Source organism: Oncorhynchus masou, chromosome 24 (genome assembly GCF_036934945.1).
Source record: "Oncorhynchus masou masou isolate Uvic2021 chromosome 24, UVic_Omas_1.1, whole genome shotgun sequence".
Lineage (NCBI taxonomy): Eukaryota > Metazoa > Chordata > Actinopteri > Salmoniformes > Salmonidae > Oncorhynchus > Oncorhynchus masou.
The window spans coordinates 7,356,406-7,373,998 of record NC_088235.1 but is presented as its reverse complement, the minus strand read 5'-3'; the positions used below and the strand labels follow the sequence as shown (position 1 = coordinate 7,373,998).

General features: G+C 45.4%; 1 protein-coding gene across 1 annotated transcript in view; it reads left to right on the top strand.

The window, feature by feature from the left end:
- The first annotated feature begins 846 nt into the window (after positions 1-846).
- The window catches only part of si:zfos-911d5.4 (uncharacterized), a 30,682-nt gene continuing 13,935 nt past the window's right edge, over positions 847-17,593 (top strand). Inside the window, exons 1-7 of the mRNA XM_064933034.1 lie at positions 847-1,012; positions 2,238-2,378; positions 5,918-6,021; positions 6,900-7,048; positions 14,027-14,255; positions 14,589-14,686; positions 15,059-15,181. Of these exons, the coding sequence (XP_064789106.1) occupies positions 2,251-2,378; positions 5,918-6,021; positions 6,900-7,048; positions 14,027-14,255; positions 14,589-14,686; positions 15,059-15,181 (831 nt within the window). The 5' untranslated portion in view covers positions 847-1,012; positions 2,238-2,250. The remainder of the gene's footprint in view (positions 1,013-2,237; positions 2,379-5,917; positions 6,022-6,899; positions 7,049-14,026; positions 14,256-14,588; positions 14,687-15,058; positions 15,182-17,593) is intronic.

The following is a 17,593-nucleotide window of genomic DNA, read 5'->3' as shown; positions in this document are numbered from 1 at the left end:
GAGGTGGCTCCATAATTAGAGGTCTTGTCCTGTGCCCCCTGGTTAGAGAGGTGGCTCCATAATTAAAGGTCTTGTCCTTTGCCCCCTGGTTAGAGAGGTGACTCCATAATTAGAGGTCTTGACCTGTGCCCCCATGGTTAGAGAGATGGCTCCATAATTAGAGGTCTTGTCCTGTGCCCCCTGGTTAGAGAGGTGGCTCCATAATTAGAGGTCTTGTCCTGTGCCCCCTGGTTAGAGAGGTGGCTCCATAATTAAAGGTCTTGTCTTGTGCCCCCTGGTTAGAGAGGTGGCTCCATAATTAGAGGTCTTGTCCTGTGCCCCCTGGTTAGAGAGGTGGCTCCATAATTAGAGGTCTTGTCCTGTGCCCCCTGGTTAGAGAGGTGGCTCCATAATTAGAGGTCTTGTCCTGTGCCCCCTGGTTAGAGAGGTGGCTCCATAATAAGAGGGGAAGGATGTGGAGGGGGAGACAACATGTTACTCCTGTAATTTAATTAAGCACACACACACACCATAAGATCATATGACTTGTTTGTGCTCACCATATGTCTATGTTCTACTGGTACAGACCGTAGTGCATCTCCCCACAGTCAATGACCACGGCAATGTGAACTGAATCCACTCTGTGACAGATTGATTTCCATAGCCTACTGCGCTCTCATAACCCGACGCCCCATACTTTTTATTTTAAATTGAATGACTTGTTAGTTTGTGTTTTCTCCAGTTGAATGTGAAGACGAAAATGTCCCAAATATATGTATTTTTTTGCTCCCAGATAGCGTGTATACTGCGTGGAGGTTTTCCTGGTGGAAACCCGACCTCCACGTGGTTGGTTGTTTACGTCTTCCAGGAACGGGCCGCAGCGGAACAGCGCTGATTGGGAAACATCATTCCTGGATACAATTTCATTGCAGCAAGTTTGGACGGCTGGAAAATATATCGGCTGCCTCATCCACAAAGAGGTTCTGGAGAAAAACACTGACTCCTGTTGTCAACTTTCTCTGGCTTTATTAAAGTAAGAGCTCGACGTATGTCTCCGTCTTTTGTTCTAACGCTAGTAGTAGTCTCCGTCTTTTGTTCTAGTAGTCTCGTCTTTGTTTTCACTGCTAAGCCACGTTCTTTTTCGAGTGTTTTTGTCGTGAACTAACACGTTTGTTGACATTGGCAATATAGAAGTTGTAGCTAAATACAGCGAGATAAAGTAACGTAAATGATGTGTTGTCCAAATATAGTTTAATTATCTAGGACATGCTGTGCCTGCTCCCCTCCAAGTCGCACAGTCAAAAACGGCTGGCAATAATGTGGAACAGGAATCTATTCAATAACAAGGTTTCCAACATACAACAGAGTTGTTTATCGGCAGAATAAGATACCAGGTAGGGAGTGGGCTACGTGGTGAGGTGATGCCTATTCGACAGCTAGTTAATTCGGTGAATTGATCATGCTACTTTGTATACGTAGTTTTTTCGGCATCCTTGTTATTTACGAAGTTTTTGGAAACAGTTTTCCGGTTGGAACGTAACACATTATACCCAGCCGTCAAAAACACGTTTTCTCAATGTTTTTTTATTTTTATTTAGCTATATAGTCTTGTTGTTTAAGATGTTGTCTAAATGAGCTTTTACTTTCCTATAGTGTGATGCGGTTTGACGTCAACATATAGCTACACCTCACCGCTTCTATAGTTACATACACAAACCATTAGCAACACCTTCCTGATATTGAGTCGCTGCATCCCCCCCGTTTTGCCCTCAGAACAGACTCGATTCGTCGGGTCATGGACTCGACAAGGTGTTGAAAGCGTTCCACAGGGATGCTGGCCCATGTTGACTCTAATGTTGTGTCAAGTTGGCTGGAGGTCCTTTGGGTGGTGGACCATTCTTGAAACACACACGGGAAACTGTTGAGTGTGGAAAAACCCTGCAGCGTTGCAGTTCTTGACACACACAAACCGGCGCGATTGGCACCTAATTACTACCACACCCCCTTTCAAAGGCACTTAAATCTTTTGTCCTTCCCCATTCACCCTCTGAATGAGACACATACACAATACACGTCTCGGGGGCTTATAAATCCTTAATGAACCCGTCTCCTCCCCTTCATTTACACTGATTGAAGTGGATTTAACAGGTGACATCAATTAGGGATCATAGCTTTCACCTGGCCAGTCCCACGTTCCAAATGTTTTATACACTCAGTGTTGTTCCACTTATTATCAAGTTTGTTTCTGGTTGTTTCAGATCCACAAGAAGAATGTTTCAGCTTGGAAGCCAGCTGGCCCAGTTTCACTTCTCCACAGGACCCAGTACTGCTATTACAGGTGCCACCGGAGACCGTACACAGCCTGCCCTAACAGTACAGGACTTTATCCAACATGTCAGGTAGGCCTAAATGATTGATTTAACACGGCAGGGACTTATACAAGTGCTTATAGAGAGAGGACTAATTTGTAATAAGAGCGTCTGCCAAATGACTTAAATGTAAATGTAAGTGTGTTCTGTACGTATGGTGAGATTGTTAGCTTGATGTTCTCGTTTATCCTCGACAGTGGTGGCTAGCTAGACTACGTTGTGGGGACAGGGGGGGGTCAGGTTGTATGTAGCTAGCTAGACTACATGACCGGGAGGGGGCAGGTTGTACGTAGCTAGCTAGACTACATTATGGGGACGGGGGGTGGGTCAGGCTGTACCTAGCTAGCTAGACTACATTATAGAGACGGGGGGTCAGGCTGTACGTAGCTAGCTAGACTACATTATGGGAACGGGGGATGGGTCAGGTTGTACCTAGCTAGCTAGACTACATTATAGAGACGGGGGGTCAGGCTGTACGTAGCTAGCTAGACTACATTATGGGAACGGGGGATGGGTCAGGTTGTACCTAGCTAGCTAGACTACATTATAGAGACGGGGGCAGGGGGTACGTAGCTAGCCAGACTACATTATAGAGACGGGGGGGGGGTCAGGCTGTACCTAGCTAGCTAGACTACATTATGGAGACGGGGGGCAGGCTGTATGTAGCTAGCTAGACTACATTATAGGGACGGGGGTCAGGCTGTATCTAGCTAGCTAGACTACATTATGGGGACGGGGGTCAGGTTGTGTGTAGCTAGCTAGACTACATTATAGGGACGGGGGTCAGACTGTATGTAGCTAGCTAGACTACATTATAGAGACGGGGGTCAGGCTGTACCTAGCTAGCTAGACTACATTATGGAGATGGGGGGGGGGGGGGTCAGGCTGTATGTAGCTAGCTAGACTACATTATGGGGACGGGGGTGGGTCAGGTTGTACCTAGCTAGCTAGACTACATTATAGAGACGGGGGCAGGGGTACGTAGCTAGCCAGACTACATTATAGAGACGGGGGGGTCAGGCTGTACCTAGCTAGCTAGACTACATTATGGAGACGGGGGCAGGGGGTGCGTAGCTAGCCAGACTACATTATAGAGACGGGGGGTCAGGCTGTATGTAGCTAGCTAGACTACATTATAGGGACGGGGGGTCAGGCTGTATCTAGCTAGCTAGACTACATTATGGGGACGGGGGTCAGGTTGTGTGTAGCTAGCTAGACTACATTATGGGGACGGGGGGTCAGGTTGTGTGTAGCTAGCTAGACTACATTATAGGGACGGGGGTCAGACTGTATGTAGCTAGCTAGACTACATTATGGAGACGGGGGGGGGGTCAGGCTGTATGTAGCTAGCTAGACTACATTATGGGGACGGGGGTGGGTCAGGTTGTACCTAGCTAGCTAGACTACATTATAGAGACGGGGGCAGGGGGTACGTAGCTAGCCAGACTACATTATAGAGACGGGGGGGGGGTCAGGCTGTACCTAGCTAGCTAGACTACATTATGGAGACGGGGGCAGGGGGTACGTAGCTAGCCAGACTACATTATAGAGACGGGGGGTCAGGCTGTATGTAGCTAGCTAGACTACATTATAGGGACGGGGGGTCAGGCTGTATCTAGCTAGCTAGACTACATTATGGGGACGGGGGTCAGGTTGTGTGTAGCTAGCTAGACTACATTATAGGGACGGGGGTCAGACTGTATGTAGCTAGCTAGACTACATTATAGAGACGGGGGTCAGGCTGTACCTAGCTAGCTAGACTACATTATGGAGACGGGGGGGGTCAGGCTGTATGTAGCTAGCTAGACTACATTATGGGGACGGGGGTGGGTCAGGTTGTACCTAGCTAGCTAGACTACATTATAGAGACGGGGGCAGGGGGTACGTAGCTAGCCAGACTACATTATAGAGACGGGGGGTCAGGCTGTACCTAGCTAGCTAGACTACATTATGGAGACGGGGGCAGGGGGTACGTAGCTAGCCAGACTACATTATAGAGACGGGGGGTCAGGCTGTATGTAGCTAGCTAGACTACATTATAGGGACGGGGGGTCAGGCTGTATCTAGCTAGCTAGACTACATTATGGGGACGGGGGTCAGGTTGTGTGTAGCTAGCTAGACTACATTATAGGGACGGGGGTCAGACTGTATGTAGCTAGCTAGACTACATTATAGAGACGGGGGTCAGGCTGTACCTAGCTAGCTAGACTACATTATGGAGACGGGGGGTCAGGCTGTATGTAGCTAGCTAGACTACATTATGGGGACGGGGGGTGGGTCAGGTTGTACCTAGCTAGCTAGACTACATTATAGAGACGGGGGCAGGGGGTACGTAGCTAGCCAGACTACATTATAGAGACGGGGGGGGGGTCAGGCTGTACCTAGCTAGCTAGACTACATTATGGAGACGGGGGCAGGGGGTACGTAGCTAGCCAGACTACATTATAGAGACGGGGGGTCAGGCTGTATGTAGCTAGCTAGACTACATTATAGGGACGGGGGTCAGGCTGTATCTAGCTAGCTAGACTACATTATGGGGACGGGGGGTCAGGTTGTGTGTAGCTAGCTAGACTACATTATAGGGACGGGGGGTCAGGCTGTACCTAGCTAGCTAGACTACATTATAGGGACGGGGGTCAGACTGTATGTAGCTAGCTAGACTACATTATAGAGACGGGGGTCAGGCTGTACCTAGCTAGCTAGACTACATTATGGAGACGGGGGGTCAGGCTGTATGTAGCTAGCTAGACTACATTATAGGGACGGGGGGTCAGGTTGTGTGTAGCTAGCTAGACTACATTATGGGGACGGGGGGGTCAGGTTGTGTGTAGCTATCTAGACTACATTATAGAGACGGGGGTCAGGCTGTACCTAGCTAGCTAGACTACATTATGGAGACGGGGGGGGTCAGGCTGTATGTAGCTAGCTAGACTACATTATAGGGACGGGGGGTCAGGCTGTATCTAGCTAGACTACATTATGGGGACGGGGGGTCAGGTTGTATGTAGCTAGCTAGACTACATTATAGGGACGGGGGTCAGACTGTATGTAGCTAGCTAGACTACATTATAGAGACGGGGGGGGGGGGGTCAGACTGTATCTAGTTTATGAGGGGGGTCAGGCTGTATCTAGTTTATGGGGGGGGGGGTCAGGCTGTATCTAGTTTATGGGGGGGGGTCAGGCTGTATCTAGTTTGAGGGGGGGGGGGTCAGGCTGTATCTAGTTTGAGGGGGGGGTCAGGCTGTATCTAGTTTGAGGGGAGGGGGGTCAGGCTGTATCTAGTTTATGAGGGGAGGGGGTCAGGCTGTATCTAGTTTATGAGGGGAGGGGGTCAGGCTGTATCTAGTTTGAGGGGGGTCAGGCTGTGTCTAGTTTATGTGGGGGAGGGGGGTCAGGCTGTATCTAGTTTATGAGGGGAGGGGGTCAGGCTGTATCTAGTTTGAGGGGGGTCAGGCTGTGTCTAGTTTGAGGGGAGGGGGGTCAGGCTGTATCTAGTTTGAGGGGGGGGTCAGGCTGTACGTAGTAACAGCATAAGGACCTTGGGTTATATCCCTCTTTATTTTCTTTAGGAAACTTGGCGGACTGAAAAAAGAGAACATTTTCTGCGACCTACGAGTCCCGACCCCGTTTCAAACCACCAAGGCAGACGACATCGACCTCGTCATCCTCACAGGTGCTCAGTCGAGTATTAAACTAACTAGGCCTATGTACTGTGTGGTTGACTTGACTCCTAACCAATGCTCCTTCTCTTTTCTTTTTTTTTTGAGCACTGAGCAAATTTCACTTCTGCTGAGCGCAAACTTGAAAATTCTGTGCAGCTTCCAGCTCTCGTTTACTGTGAACACTGAGGCTGTACCTGCTTTAAGTTAGTTTTAATAGTGCCCAAGTAGGCTACTGTGGCTATGTGATCATAATGTAGGTCTACCAGAGTGGCCTGCCATCAAAAACAATGGAGAAAAACCTGTAGGTGTTCACTCCAACCCTGTTCCTGGAGAGCTACCGTCTTCTAGGTGTTCACTCCAACCCTGTTCCTGGAGAGCTACTGTCCTCTAGGTGTTCACTCCAACCCTGTTCCTGGAGAGCTACTGTCCTCTAGGTGTTCACTCCAACCCTGTTCCTGGAGAGCTACTGTCCTCTAGGTGTTCACTCCAACACTAATTAACTGGTAGATGAGCTGAATCAAGTTCGTTACAACTGGGGAGACTCTCCAGGAACAAGGTTGGAGAGCCCTGTTCCAACTCAAACCTCTACTCCCAACTCAAACCTCTACTCCCAACTCAAACCTCTACTCCCAACTCAAACCTCTACTCCCAACTCAAACCTCTACTCCCAACTCAAACCTCTACTCCCAACTCAAACCTCTACTCCCAACTCAAACCTCTACTCCCAACTCAAACCTCTACTCCCAACTCAAACCTCTACTCCCAACTCAAACCTCTACTCCCAACTCAAACCTCTACTCCCAACTCAAACCTCTACTCCCAACTCAAACCTCTACTCCCAACTCAAACCTCTACTCCCAACTCAAACCTCTTCTATCTGTCTTCTAAGGTCACGGGGTGTTCTGCATCGACCTGAAGCCCTGGAGAGGAACGGTGTCTTCCCAACGGCAGCAATGGCACGTCCAGCTCAAAGAACAGCACCACAACTTTGCCAACACCTCCATAGAACAGGTGGCTGACCCCCTTGAGGCCGTCATGGTAAATATGTCAAAACACCTTTCAGTTAATAAATCCATATCAAATGTAGCCAAGTCTTTCACATAGACTAGTGGTCCAAAAGATTACAGGATGAAGTTTAGATCAGGGGTTATCACTTTTATTGGGGGGGGGGTAACAAATTCATAAGACCCCCCCCCCCCAATAACTTGATTGAGATAATAAATGGCCTATAGTTTTACTATGACTGTGGCAGGGCATGGTCGGACAAGCCTCAGGCCCTGGGAAGGAGCGTTTTTAAAGGCCCACCTCTTAGGCATAGGAAAGGACATTTCCTGCAATTCTACAATTTTTTGGTAATTGGGCAAAGAAATGTTATTTAATGGGGGGTGGGCAAAGAAATGTTATTTAATGGGGGTGGGCAAAGAAATGTTGTTTAATGGGGGGGGGGGGGGGGGGGGGCAAAGAAATGTTGTTTAATGGGGGGTGGGGGAGGGGCAAAGAAATGTTGTTTAATGGGGGGGGGGCAAAGCAATTTCGTTACAGCTTTAAAGCTAATATCCTGTAACTCTACACATTTTGCCATGAGACCGAGACCTTTGCAGTTTAAAATCTTAAATTGCAGTGCATTTTATGTAAAAATGAGAATTATAATTTATGTATTTGCCCAAGGTTTAAGAACATACGATGTGTATTAATATTATAACATTGTATTACACCCTCAACTTATTCCAGAAATCCTTTGAAATGAGTTAAATGTGTTTAAATTAGTTTTTTATTTAAAAAGGGTATATACTCTTATTTTTTTATGTCTGGCCACAGACCCCACTTTGAGAACCCCTCGCCTAGATGGCATCAGTTCCCGTCAGTGTAGGCTAAGTGGTCTGGTACTTCCATTCTGCCAGCCAAGCTCCCTCTTATCCAACCTCTGCCCCAACATAGCATCTACAGCAGGGTTGTTCATTTTGCCCCTACGGTGTTCACCGAGGTCCGGAGGGCCGCACTTAAAATGGATGATTTATTTACTCTATCCATAGCTTAAAATGGATGATTTATTTACTCTATCCATAGCTTAAAATGGATGATTTATTTACTCTATCCATAGCTTAAAATGGATGATTTATTTACTCTATCCATAGCTTAAAATGGATGATTTATTTACTCTATCCATAGCTTTAAAATGGAGGATTTATTTACTCTATCCATAGCTTAAAATGGAGGATTTATTTACTCTATCCATAGCTTAAAATGGATGATTTATTTACTCTATCCATAGCTTCTGGATCGGCTCCCTGACTGTCTCGCTTTCGTTTAGATGACTGTTAGTTAGCTGGACAGTGAAGACTTTTTTTTTGGACCTTTATTTAACTAGGAAAGTCTGTTTAGAACAAATTCTTATTTTCAATGACGGCCTGGGAACAGTGGGTCAACCTGTTCAGGGGCAGAACAACAGATTTGTACCTTGTCAGCTCGGGAGTTTGAACTTGCAACCTTCCGGTCACTAGTCCAATGTTCTAACCACTAGGCTACCCTGCCGCCCCACTATAAATGTAGGTCTGTTATTTCTACAGAGATTCAGTTTTATTTTGGTCATCTCAGTGTTGATTGAGATTGTTTTTCCCCCCCCAGATTGAAGGGGTTCGCAGGCCAGATCTGGCCCATATGTTTGACATCCCTGAGGCTCTTGCTCTATGCAGTGAATGGAAATGAGTGACTCCTGTCCTGCCCTGGTAGACAGCTGTGTTGAGGCACCTGTTTTCCCCTCTATAAACATAATTACAGCCGTTAAAAAAATCAAGAGGCCCTACTTTGTGGAAGGGAATTCACCGAACCCTGCTCCGCTGTAGTGTTAATCAACTCATTTCCATATAAATGTACTACTCTGACTCAGTACTACTCTGACTCAGTCAAGATCCAGGACAAAGCAGACATTTTAGATTAGAATCCAAAACAAGTCAGTCAGACTTTTTGTTTTTTTAACTACAGCTTGGTTTAGAAGGATATTTTATCATCAAATCCTTCCAATGGTGATTTTTTTTTTTTGGGGGGGGGGGGGTAACACAATTTTCCTAAACTGTGCTTTCCATTTCCATAGTGTGTCAGAAGAACATACATTATGAGTTATGTTTTTGGGGGGTTATTATTTGTGGTTGTTAAAATGATGCTTGGTGAATAATGATACACTATACTTGACAGACCTGCTAATGATTCGGTCTCTGATTATTAGCTAATGATTTACATCTATACACTTAGATTTTAAATTCACTTTTTAGTGTTAGTTATTTGGGGGGGGGGGGTAGTTGAGTGTCATCCGCATAGCAACTATAGGAGAGACCATGTGAGGATATGACAGAGCTGTGTGACTTGGTATAATGAGAGAAGAGGGCCTAGAACCGAGCCCTGGGGGACACCAGTAGTGGGAGTACGTGGTGCAGATACAGATAATCTCCATGTGGTAAGAGCAGCCAGACGGGTAGAATGCAACCAAGAGTGTGCAGAGCCTGAGAGGGTGGAGAGGAGGATCTGATAGAGCCTGAGACGCCCAGCCCTGAGAGGGTGGAGATGAGGATCTGATAGAGCCTGAGACGCCCAGCCCTGAGAGGGTCTGATAGAGCCTGAGACGCCCAGCCCTGAGAGGGTGGAGAGGAGGATCTGAAGGTTCACGGTGTTGAAAGCAGAGGATAGATCTAGGAGGATGAGAACAGGAGAGTCAGCTTTGGCAGTGTGACGAGCCTCTGACACAGAGAGAGGAGCAGTCTCAGTTGAGTAACCAATCTTGAAGCCTGACTGATTAGGGTCCAGAAAATAATTCCTAGAGAGTTGGTCAGAGACGGCACGCTCAAGTATTTTTGGAAAGAAAGCGGGGATACAGGTCTGTAGTTTCTGAAGTCAGAGGGTTTCAGGACGAGGGGTGCAACTCTGGACATTTTGAGGTTAGAGGGTCAGCCAAGGGTCAGGGATGAGTTGCTGAGGAGGATCTGAAGGTTCACGGTGTTGAAAGCAGAGGATAGATCTAGGAGGATGAGAACAGGAGAGTCAGCTTTGGCAGTGTGACGAGCCTCTGACACAGAGAGAGGAGCAGTCTCAGTTGAGTAACCAATCTTGAAGCCTGACTGATTAGGGTCCAGAAAATAATTCCTAGAGAGTTGGTCAGAGACGGCACGCTCAAGTATTTTTGGAAAGAAAGCGGGGATACAGGTCTGTAGTTTCTGAAGTCAGAGGGTTTCAGGACGAGGGGTGCAACTCTGGACATTTTGAGGTTAGAGGGTCAGCCAAGGGTCAGGGATGAGTTGCTGAGGGAAGTGAAGGTCTCCAGTGATGGGATGGGGTTAGGCAGGTTGACGGGGTGGCCGGACCTCACTAGTTGCTGGATGTCATCTGGAGAGAGAGAGGGAGAAAGAGGTCAAGAGTCAGGGATGAGTTGCTGGGGGAAGTGAAGGTCTGGGGAGAAGGGGATGGGGTCGGGCAGGCAGGTTGTCGGGGTGGCTGGACCTCACTAGTTGCTGGATGTCATCTGGAGGGAGAAAGGGGTCAAGGGTCAGGGATGAGTTGCTGGGGGAAGTGAAGGTCTGGGGAGAAGGGGATGGGGTCGGGCAGGTTGTCGGGGTGGCTGGACCTCACTAGTTGCTGGATGTCATCTGGAGAGCGAGAGGGAGAAAGAGGTCAAGGCGACGGGAAGTTCTAGGTGAGTGAGACCAGTGGACTCAATAGGTTGAGTGGGACCAGTGGACTCAATAGGGTGAGTGAGACCAGTGGACTCAATAGGGGGAGTGGGACCAGTGGACTCAATAGGGTGAGTGGGACCAGTGGACTCAATGGGGGGAGTGGGACCAGTGGACTCAATAGGGGGAGTGGGACCAGTGGACTCAATAGGGGGAGTGGGACCAGTGGACTCAATAGGTTGAGTGAGACCAGTGGACTCAATAGGGTGAGTGGATCAGAGAGACCAGTGGACTCAATAGGGTGAGTGAGACCAGTGGACTCAATAGGGTGAGTGAGACCAGTGGACTCAATAGGGTGAGTGGGACCAGTGGACTCAATAGGGTGAGTGGGACCAGTGGACTCAATGGGGTGAGTGGGACCAGTGGACTCAATGGGTTGAGTGGGACCCGTGGACTCAATGGGTTGAGTGGGACCCGTGGACTCAATGGGTTGAGTGGGACCCGTGGACTCAATGGGTTGAGTGGGACCCGTGGACTCAATGGGTTGAGTGGGACCCGTGGACTCAATAGGGTGAGTGGGTCAGAGAGAGTGGGACCAGTGGACTCAACAGGGGGAGTGGATCAGAGAGAGTGGGACCAGTGGACTCAATAGGGTGAGTGGATGTTGTCAACCTTCTTGGAGGGGAAGGTGGGAAAGTGTTTCCTCGGTTTAGAGGCAGAGACATTTAGATTGATAAAGTGTACCTATACTAGCATACTGTGTACTCATTGTCGCGTACTATTTAACATGTCCCATTTAGTAGAAATTATGCAGTATCCCTCGGCCGCAATGCAAGACTGGATCCTGAGTAGGTGGGGGTTGAGTGTGGGGGTGCATTTTTTTCTCTCTCCCAAATTCAACAGACGTCCATCACATTAACCAGCCTGATAATAGCTAATTTCCAATACGATCAATTTGTCTAAACTCTGAATATAAAATGAATCGGGTTATAGGCCTAGTCAGTCTGGTTATAACCAATCACATTCAACTCATACCACAGCCCATCTATCCTATTTTAGACTGAAGACAGAAACGGATCATTTGGTCCCATTTCAGCATATTTGTTAGCGAAGAGGAAGTGTGTACACTTTGGCAAATGTTCAAATCAAAAGGCTATTTCACAGGAAAACGTGGCCGGCCGGGCGCATCGCGAGTTCAGAACCGTTGCATAGCAACATAAACTATATCGCTGATCATTGGGAACGAGCTCAGAATGACTACGAAGGCTTGATCCATCAATTCAGGTATGAAATAGGTAGGCCAGCCTTCAGAACTGGTTAACATGACCTCAATAACAGCCCAGTCCATGATGCTGACACATTCAGTCATTTATTTTATTTTACTAGGCAAGTCAGTTAAGAACAAATACTTATTTTCAATGACTGCCTAGGAACAGTGGGTTAACTGCCTGTTCAGGGGCAGAATGACAGATTTGTACCTTGTCAGTTTGGGGATTTGAACTTGCAACCTTTCGGTTATTAGTCCAACGCTCTAACCACTAGGCTACCCTGCCGCCCCACTTAAAGTGATCGATCAAACGATGGTTTGGCGTTTTAGTTTAAATACTCTGAAGGCCACGGGAACAGGAAACCCTTTTCAATGAGAACAGATCCTCTTTGGTCAAAGTATTTTTTATTTAACTAGGCAAGTCAGTTAAGAACAAATTCTTATTTTCAATGACGGTCTACCGGGGAACAGTGGGGTTAACTGCCTTGATCAGGGGCAGAACGACAGATTTTTACCTTGTCAGCTCGGGGATTTGAACTTGCAACCTACTAGTCAAACGCTCTAACCACTAGGCTACCCTGCCGCCCCACTTAAAGTGATCGATTTTCAAAATGTTGCATACTATTTAAAAAAAAAAAAATGTGCATACTCAATCGGACCACTATTTAGGACACGAGTCTGGGTATTTGGTCGTTGGCTTTAACAGCAGATACAGAGGAAGGTAGAGAGGAGGGAGTGGAAGGATGATGGGACAGCTGCCCACCGCCCTGTTCTGTAAGCTATACCCCCTCGAGACCAAGACAGGTAACCTGTGGCATCTATATATATCCTCCAGACCAAGACAGGTAACCTGTGGCATCTATATATATCCTCCAGACCAAGACAGGTAACCTGTGATCTCTATATAAATCCTCCAGACCAAGACAGGTAACCTGTGATCTCTATATAAATCCTCCAGACCAAGACAGGTAACCTGTGATCTCTATATATATCCTCCAGACCAAGACAGGTAACCTGTGATCTCTATGTAAATCCTCCAGACCAAGACAGGTAACCTGTGGCATCTATATATATAAATCCTCCAGACCAAGACAGGTAACCTGTGATCTCTATATAAATCCTCCAGACCAAGACAGGTAACCTGTGATATATATATATATCCTCCAGACCAAGACAGGTAACCTGTGATCTCTATATATATCCTCCAGACCAAGACAGGTAACCTGTGATATATATATATATATCCTCCAGACCAAGACAGGTAACCTGTGATCTCTATATATATCCTCCAGACCAAGACAGGTAACCTGTGATCTCTATATGTAAATCCTCCAGACCAAGACAGGTAACCTGTGATCTCTATATATATCCCCCAGACCAAGACAGGTAACCTGTGGCATCTATATGTAAATCCTCCAGACCAAGACAGGTAACCTGTGGCATCTCTATGTAAATCCTCCAGACCAAGACAGGTAACCTGTGGCATCTCTATGTAAATCCTCCAGACCAAGACAGGTAACCTGTGGCATCTCTATGTAAATCCTCCAGACCAAGACAGGTAACCAGTGATCTCTATGTAAATCCTCCAGACCAAGACAGGTAACCTGTGGCATCTCTATATAAATCCTCCAGACCAAGACAGGTAACCTGTGGCATCTCTATATATATATATCCTCCAGACCAAGACAGGTAACCTGTGATCTCTATATATATCCTCCAGACCAAGACAGGTAACCTGTGATCTCTATATAAATCCTCCAGACCAAGACAGGTAACCAGTGATCTCTATATAAATCCTCCAGACCAAGACAGGTAACCTGTGATCTCTATATAAATCCTCCAGACCAAGACAGGTAACCTGTGATCTCTATATAAATCCTCCAGACCAAGACAGGTAACCTGTGATCTCTATATAAATCCTCCAGACCAAGACAGGTAACCTGTGATCTCTATATAAATCCTCCAGACCAAGACAGGTAACCTGTGATCTCTATAAATCCTCCAGACCAAGACAGGTAACCTGTGATCTCTATATATATCCTCCAGACCAAGACAGGTAACCTGTGATCTCTATATATATATATCCTCCAGACCAAGACAGGTAACCTGTGGCAGTACCTGAGGAGGAGCGGCCTGTCGGTGCGTCAGGAGCTCTTCCTCCCCAGGCTAGTCTTCCTCGCCCCAGACTGCCAGCTGGATGAAGAGTTGAGGAAGAGGAGGGAGCTGGTCTCCCACAGTCAAATAGATGAGTTCCTCCGCTCCTTCAGAGAGGGCTATGTAGCTTGGATATCAGATGCCCTGACTCCTGCCTGGCTGTCTGGTGAGTGGAGGAAGCTTTTTGGGTCACATATATATTTTTTAAACAAATATATATATTTTTATTTATTTTTTAAACAAAAATATATATCTTTTTTTTTCTTAAACAAAAATGGATGCCTTGGATAAGAAAAGACTTTAAACTGCCATATTTCCCCAAAATATGGTGAAATAAGGGAGCTTTTCAATATTTCTAAGCTAATCAATATTTACTACTGTCAGCCTCGTCTGCCATTCATTGCTTGCTGTACTGCTGAAGGTAGACAGAGATGCACATTTGCATGTGTTTAAGCGTTTTGTAAATCCTGTGTGTTTTTGTTTCCTCCGTGTCCTGCAGGTCACCTGTCGTACGGTCAGATAGGGGAGCTGAAACGAGTGGTGAGGAGAATGGGGACCTGGGACCTGGTCAGACTACAGGGAGGAGAGCAGCTCAAGGTGGCTTTTACAACTTCATGGATATTAATGTCTGCCATTTCACAGACTCTTTTGTCCCAAACCACGAACGTGTGTGTGTGTGTGTGTGTGTGTGTGTGTGTGTGTGTGTGTGTGTGTACATTATAAATATGGGTGGCCCCGGGAATCGAACCCACATTCCGTGAGGTACCAGCACCGTGCTCTACCAACGGAGTCACTCAGGACTCCCATGGCCTTGTATATCTACATTTTAATAATAAATTATAATTAATAATAATAAAGTAGGCTACTTTCTAGTGCTGTACTGAAACCAAAAGACACTTGACTTTTTTGTTTTGCTGTGAAGTGTGTGTCGTGAATTTTTTTTAAAGTTTGTCTGTACTTGGTTTGAAGGGAGACTTCCGGAGCTGTCCTTACATCGCTCTGAACCGCCAGGAGACCGACACCATGGAGTTCTTCAAGATCAAAACGCTGTCTGCTAATTCGCTGTGGGCTCTGCTGGGACACGCCCCTCAGGTTAGTGCACCCAGCCCCGTCGTCGTGACAACCAGCGCACCGTATTGAGCTGTGATTGGTTGATGCTGTTGTGATTCTGCTCACTGACTGAAAGACCCAACACAAGGGCTTAGAAAGAGGAGTGGCTTGCCTCTACAACGCCTTGGCCAGACGAGATCAGAGAGAATCTGAAATCGGGGGCAGAGAAGACTGAACAGCCTGTGTTAAAGGTTTTAGGGTTCCCGAGTGGCTCAGGGGTTTTAGGGTTCCCGAGTGGCTCAGGGGTTTTAGGGTTCCCGAGTGGCTCAGGGGTTTTAGGGTTCCCGAGTGGCTCAGGGGTTTTAGGGTTCCCGAGTGGCTCAGGGGTTTTAGGGTTCCCGAGTGGCTCAGCGGTCTAAGGCACTGCATCTCAGCGCTTCAATTACATTTCAACTGTGGCATTCACACAACATATTGCAGTGGTTACTTCATTATTATTATTTTTTATGATATTTGCTCAGTTGGCAATATTATGTTGAATATTTCTGCTTCTTGATTCAGATTTCCGACTTATACAATACAAACCAACTTTATTGTCCATGTTACAACTGACAGAACTGTATTTTATAGATGATACGGCTGTTTTGGGGGGGGTAGGGCTGTGGCGGTCACCAAATTTCGTTGAACAGTGATTGTCAAGCGAAAAATAATTGTCCGAATCTTGGTAATTGACCCGGTAATTAACATAAACCCATTTAGCATCTCCTGGCTTCCACACATTGCCCACAAGCCACTGATGCAGACCTTTGGAACATCTACATTTAAAAAGTCTAATAAATCCATGTAATATAGTCTACACCTTCACAATAAATCCATGTAATATAGTCTACCTACACCATCACAATAAATCCATGTAATATAGTCTACACCTTCACAATAAATCCATGTAATATAGCCTACACCATCACAATAAATCCATGTAATATAATCTACACCTTCACAATAAATCCATGTAATATAATCTACACCTTCACAATAAATCCATGTAATATAGTCTACACCATCACAATAAATCCATGTAATATAGTCTACACCATCACAATGAATCCATGCAATATAGTCTACACCATCACAATAAATCCATGTAATATAGTCTACCTACACCTTCACAATAAATCCATGTAATATAGTCTACTACACCATCACAATAAATCCATGTAATATAGTCTACACCACCACAATAAATCCATGTAATATAGTCTACACCACCACAATAAATCCATGTAATATAGTCTACACCACCACAATAAATCCATGTAATATAGCCTACACCATCACAATAAATCCATGTAATATAATCTACACCTTCACAATAAATCCATGTAATATAATCTACACCATCACAATAAATCCATGTAATATAGTCTACACCATCACAATAAATCCATGTAATATAGTCTACACCATCACAATAAATCCATGTAATATAGTCTACCTACACCATCACAATAAATCCATGTAATATAGTCTACCTACACCTTCACAATAAATCCATGTAATATAGTCTACCTACACCATCACAATAAATCCATGTAATATAGTCTACACCATCACAATAAATCCATGTAATATAGTCTACCTACACCATCACAATGAATCCATGCAATATAGTCTACCTACACCTTCACAATAAATCCATGCAATATAGTCTACCTACACCATCACAATAAATCCATGTAATATAGTCTACCTACACATCACAATAAATCCATGTAATATAGTCTACCTACACCATCACAATAAATCCATGTAATATAGTCTACACCATCACAATGAATCCATGCAATATAGTCTACCTACACCTTCACAATAAATCCATGTAATATAGTCTACCTACACATCACAATAAATCCATGTAATATAGTCTACACCTTCACAATGAATCCATGCAATATAGTCTACCTACACCTTCACAATAAATCCATGTAATATAGTCTACACCTCCACAATAAATCCATGTAATATAGTCTACACCTTCACAATAAATCCATGTAATATAGTCTACACCATCACAATAAATCCATGTAATATAGTCTACACCATCACAATAAATCCATGTAATATAGTCTACACCTTCACAATAAATCCATGTAATATAGTCTACACCATCACAATAAATCCATGTAATATAGTCTACACCTTCACAATAAATCCATGTAATATAGTCTACACCTTCACAATAAATCCATGTAATATAGTCTACACCATCACAATAAATCCATGTAATATAGTCTACACCATCACAATAAATCCATGTAATATAGTCTACCTACACCATCACAATAAATCCATGTAATATAGTCTACACCTTCACAATAAATCCATGTAATATAGTCTACCTACACCTTCACAATAAATCCATGTAATATAGTCTACACCTTCACAATAAATCCA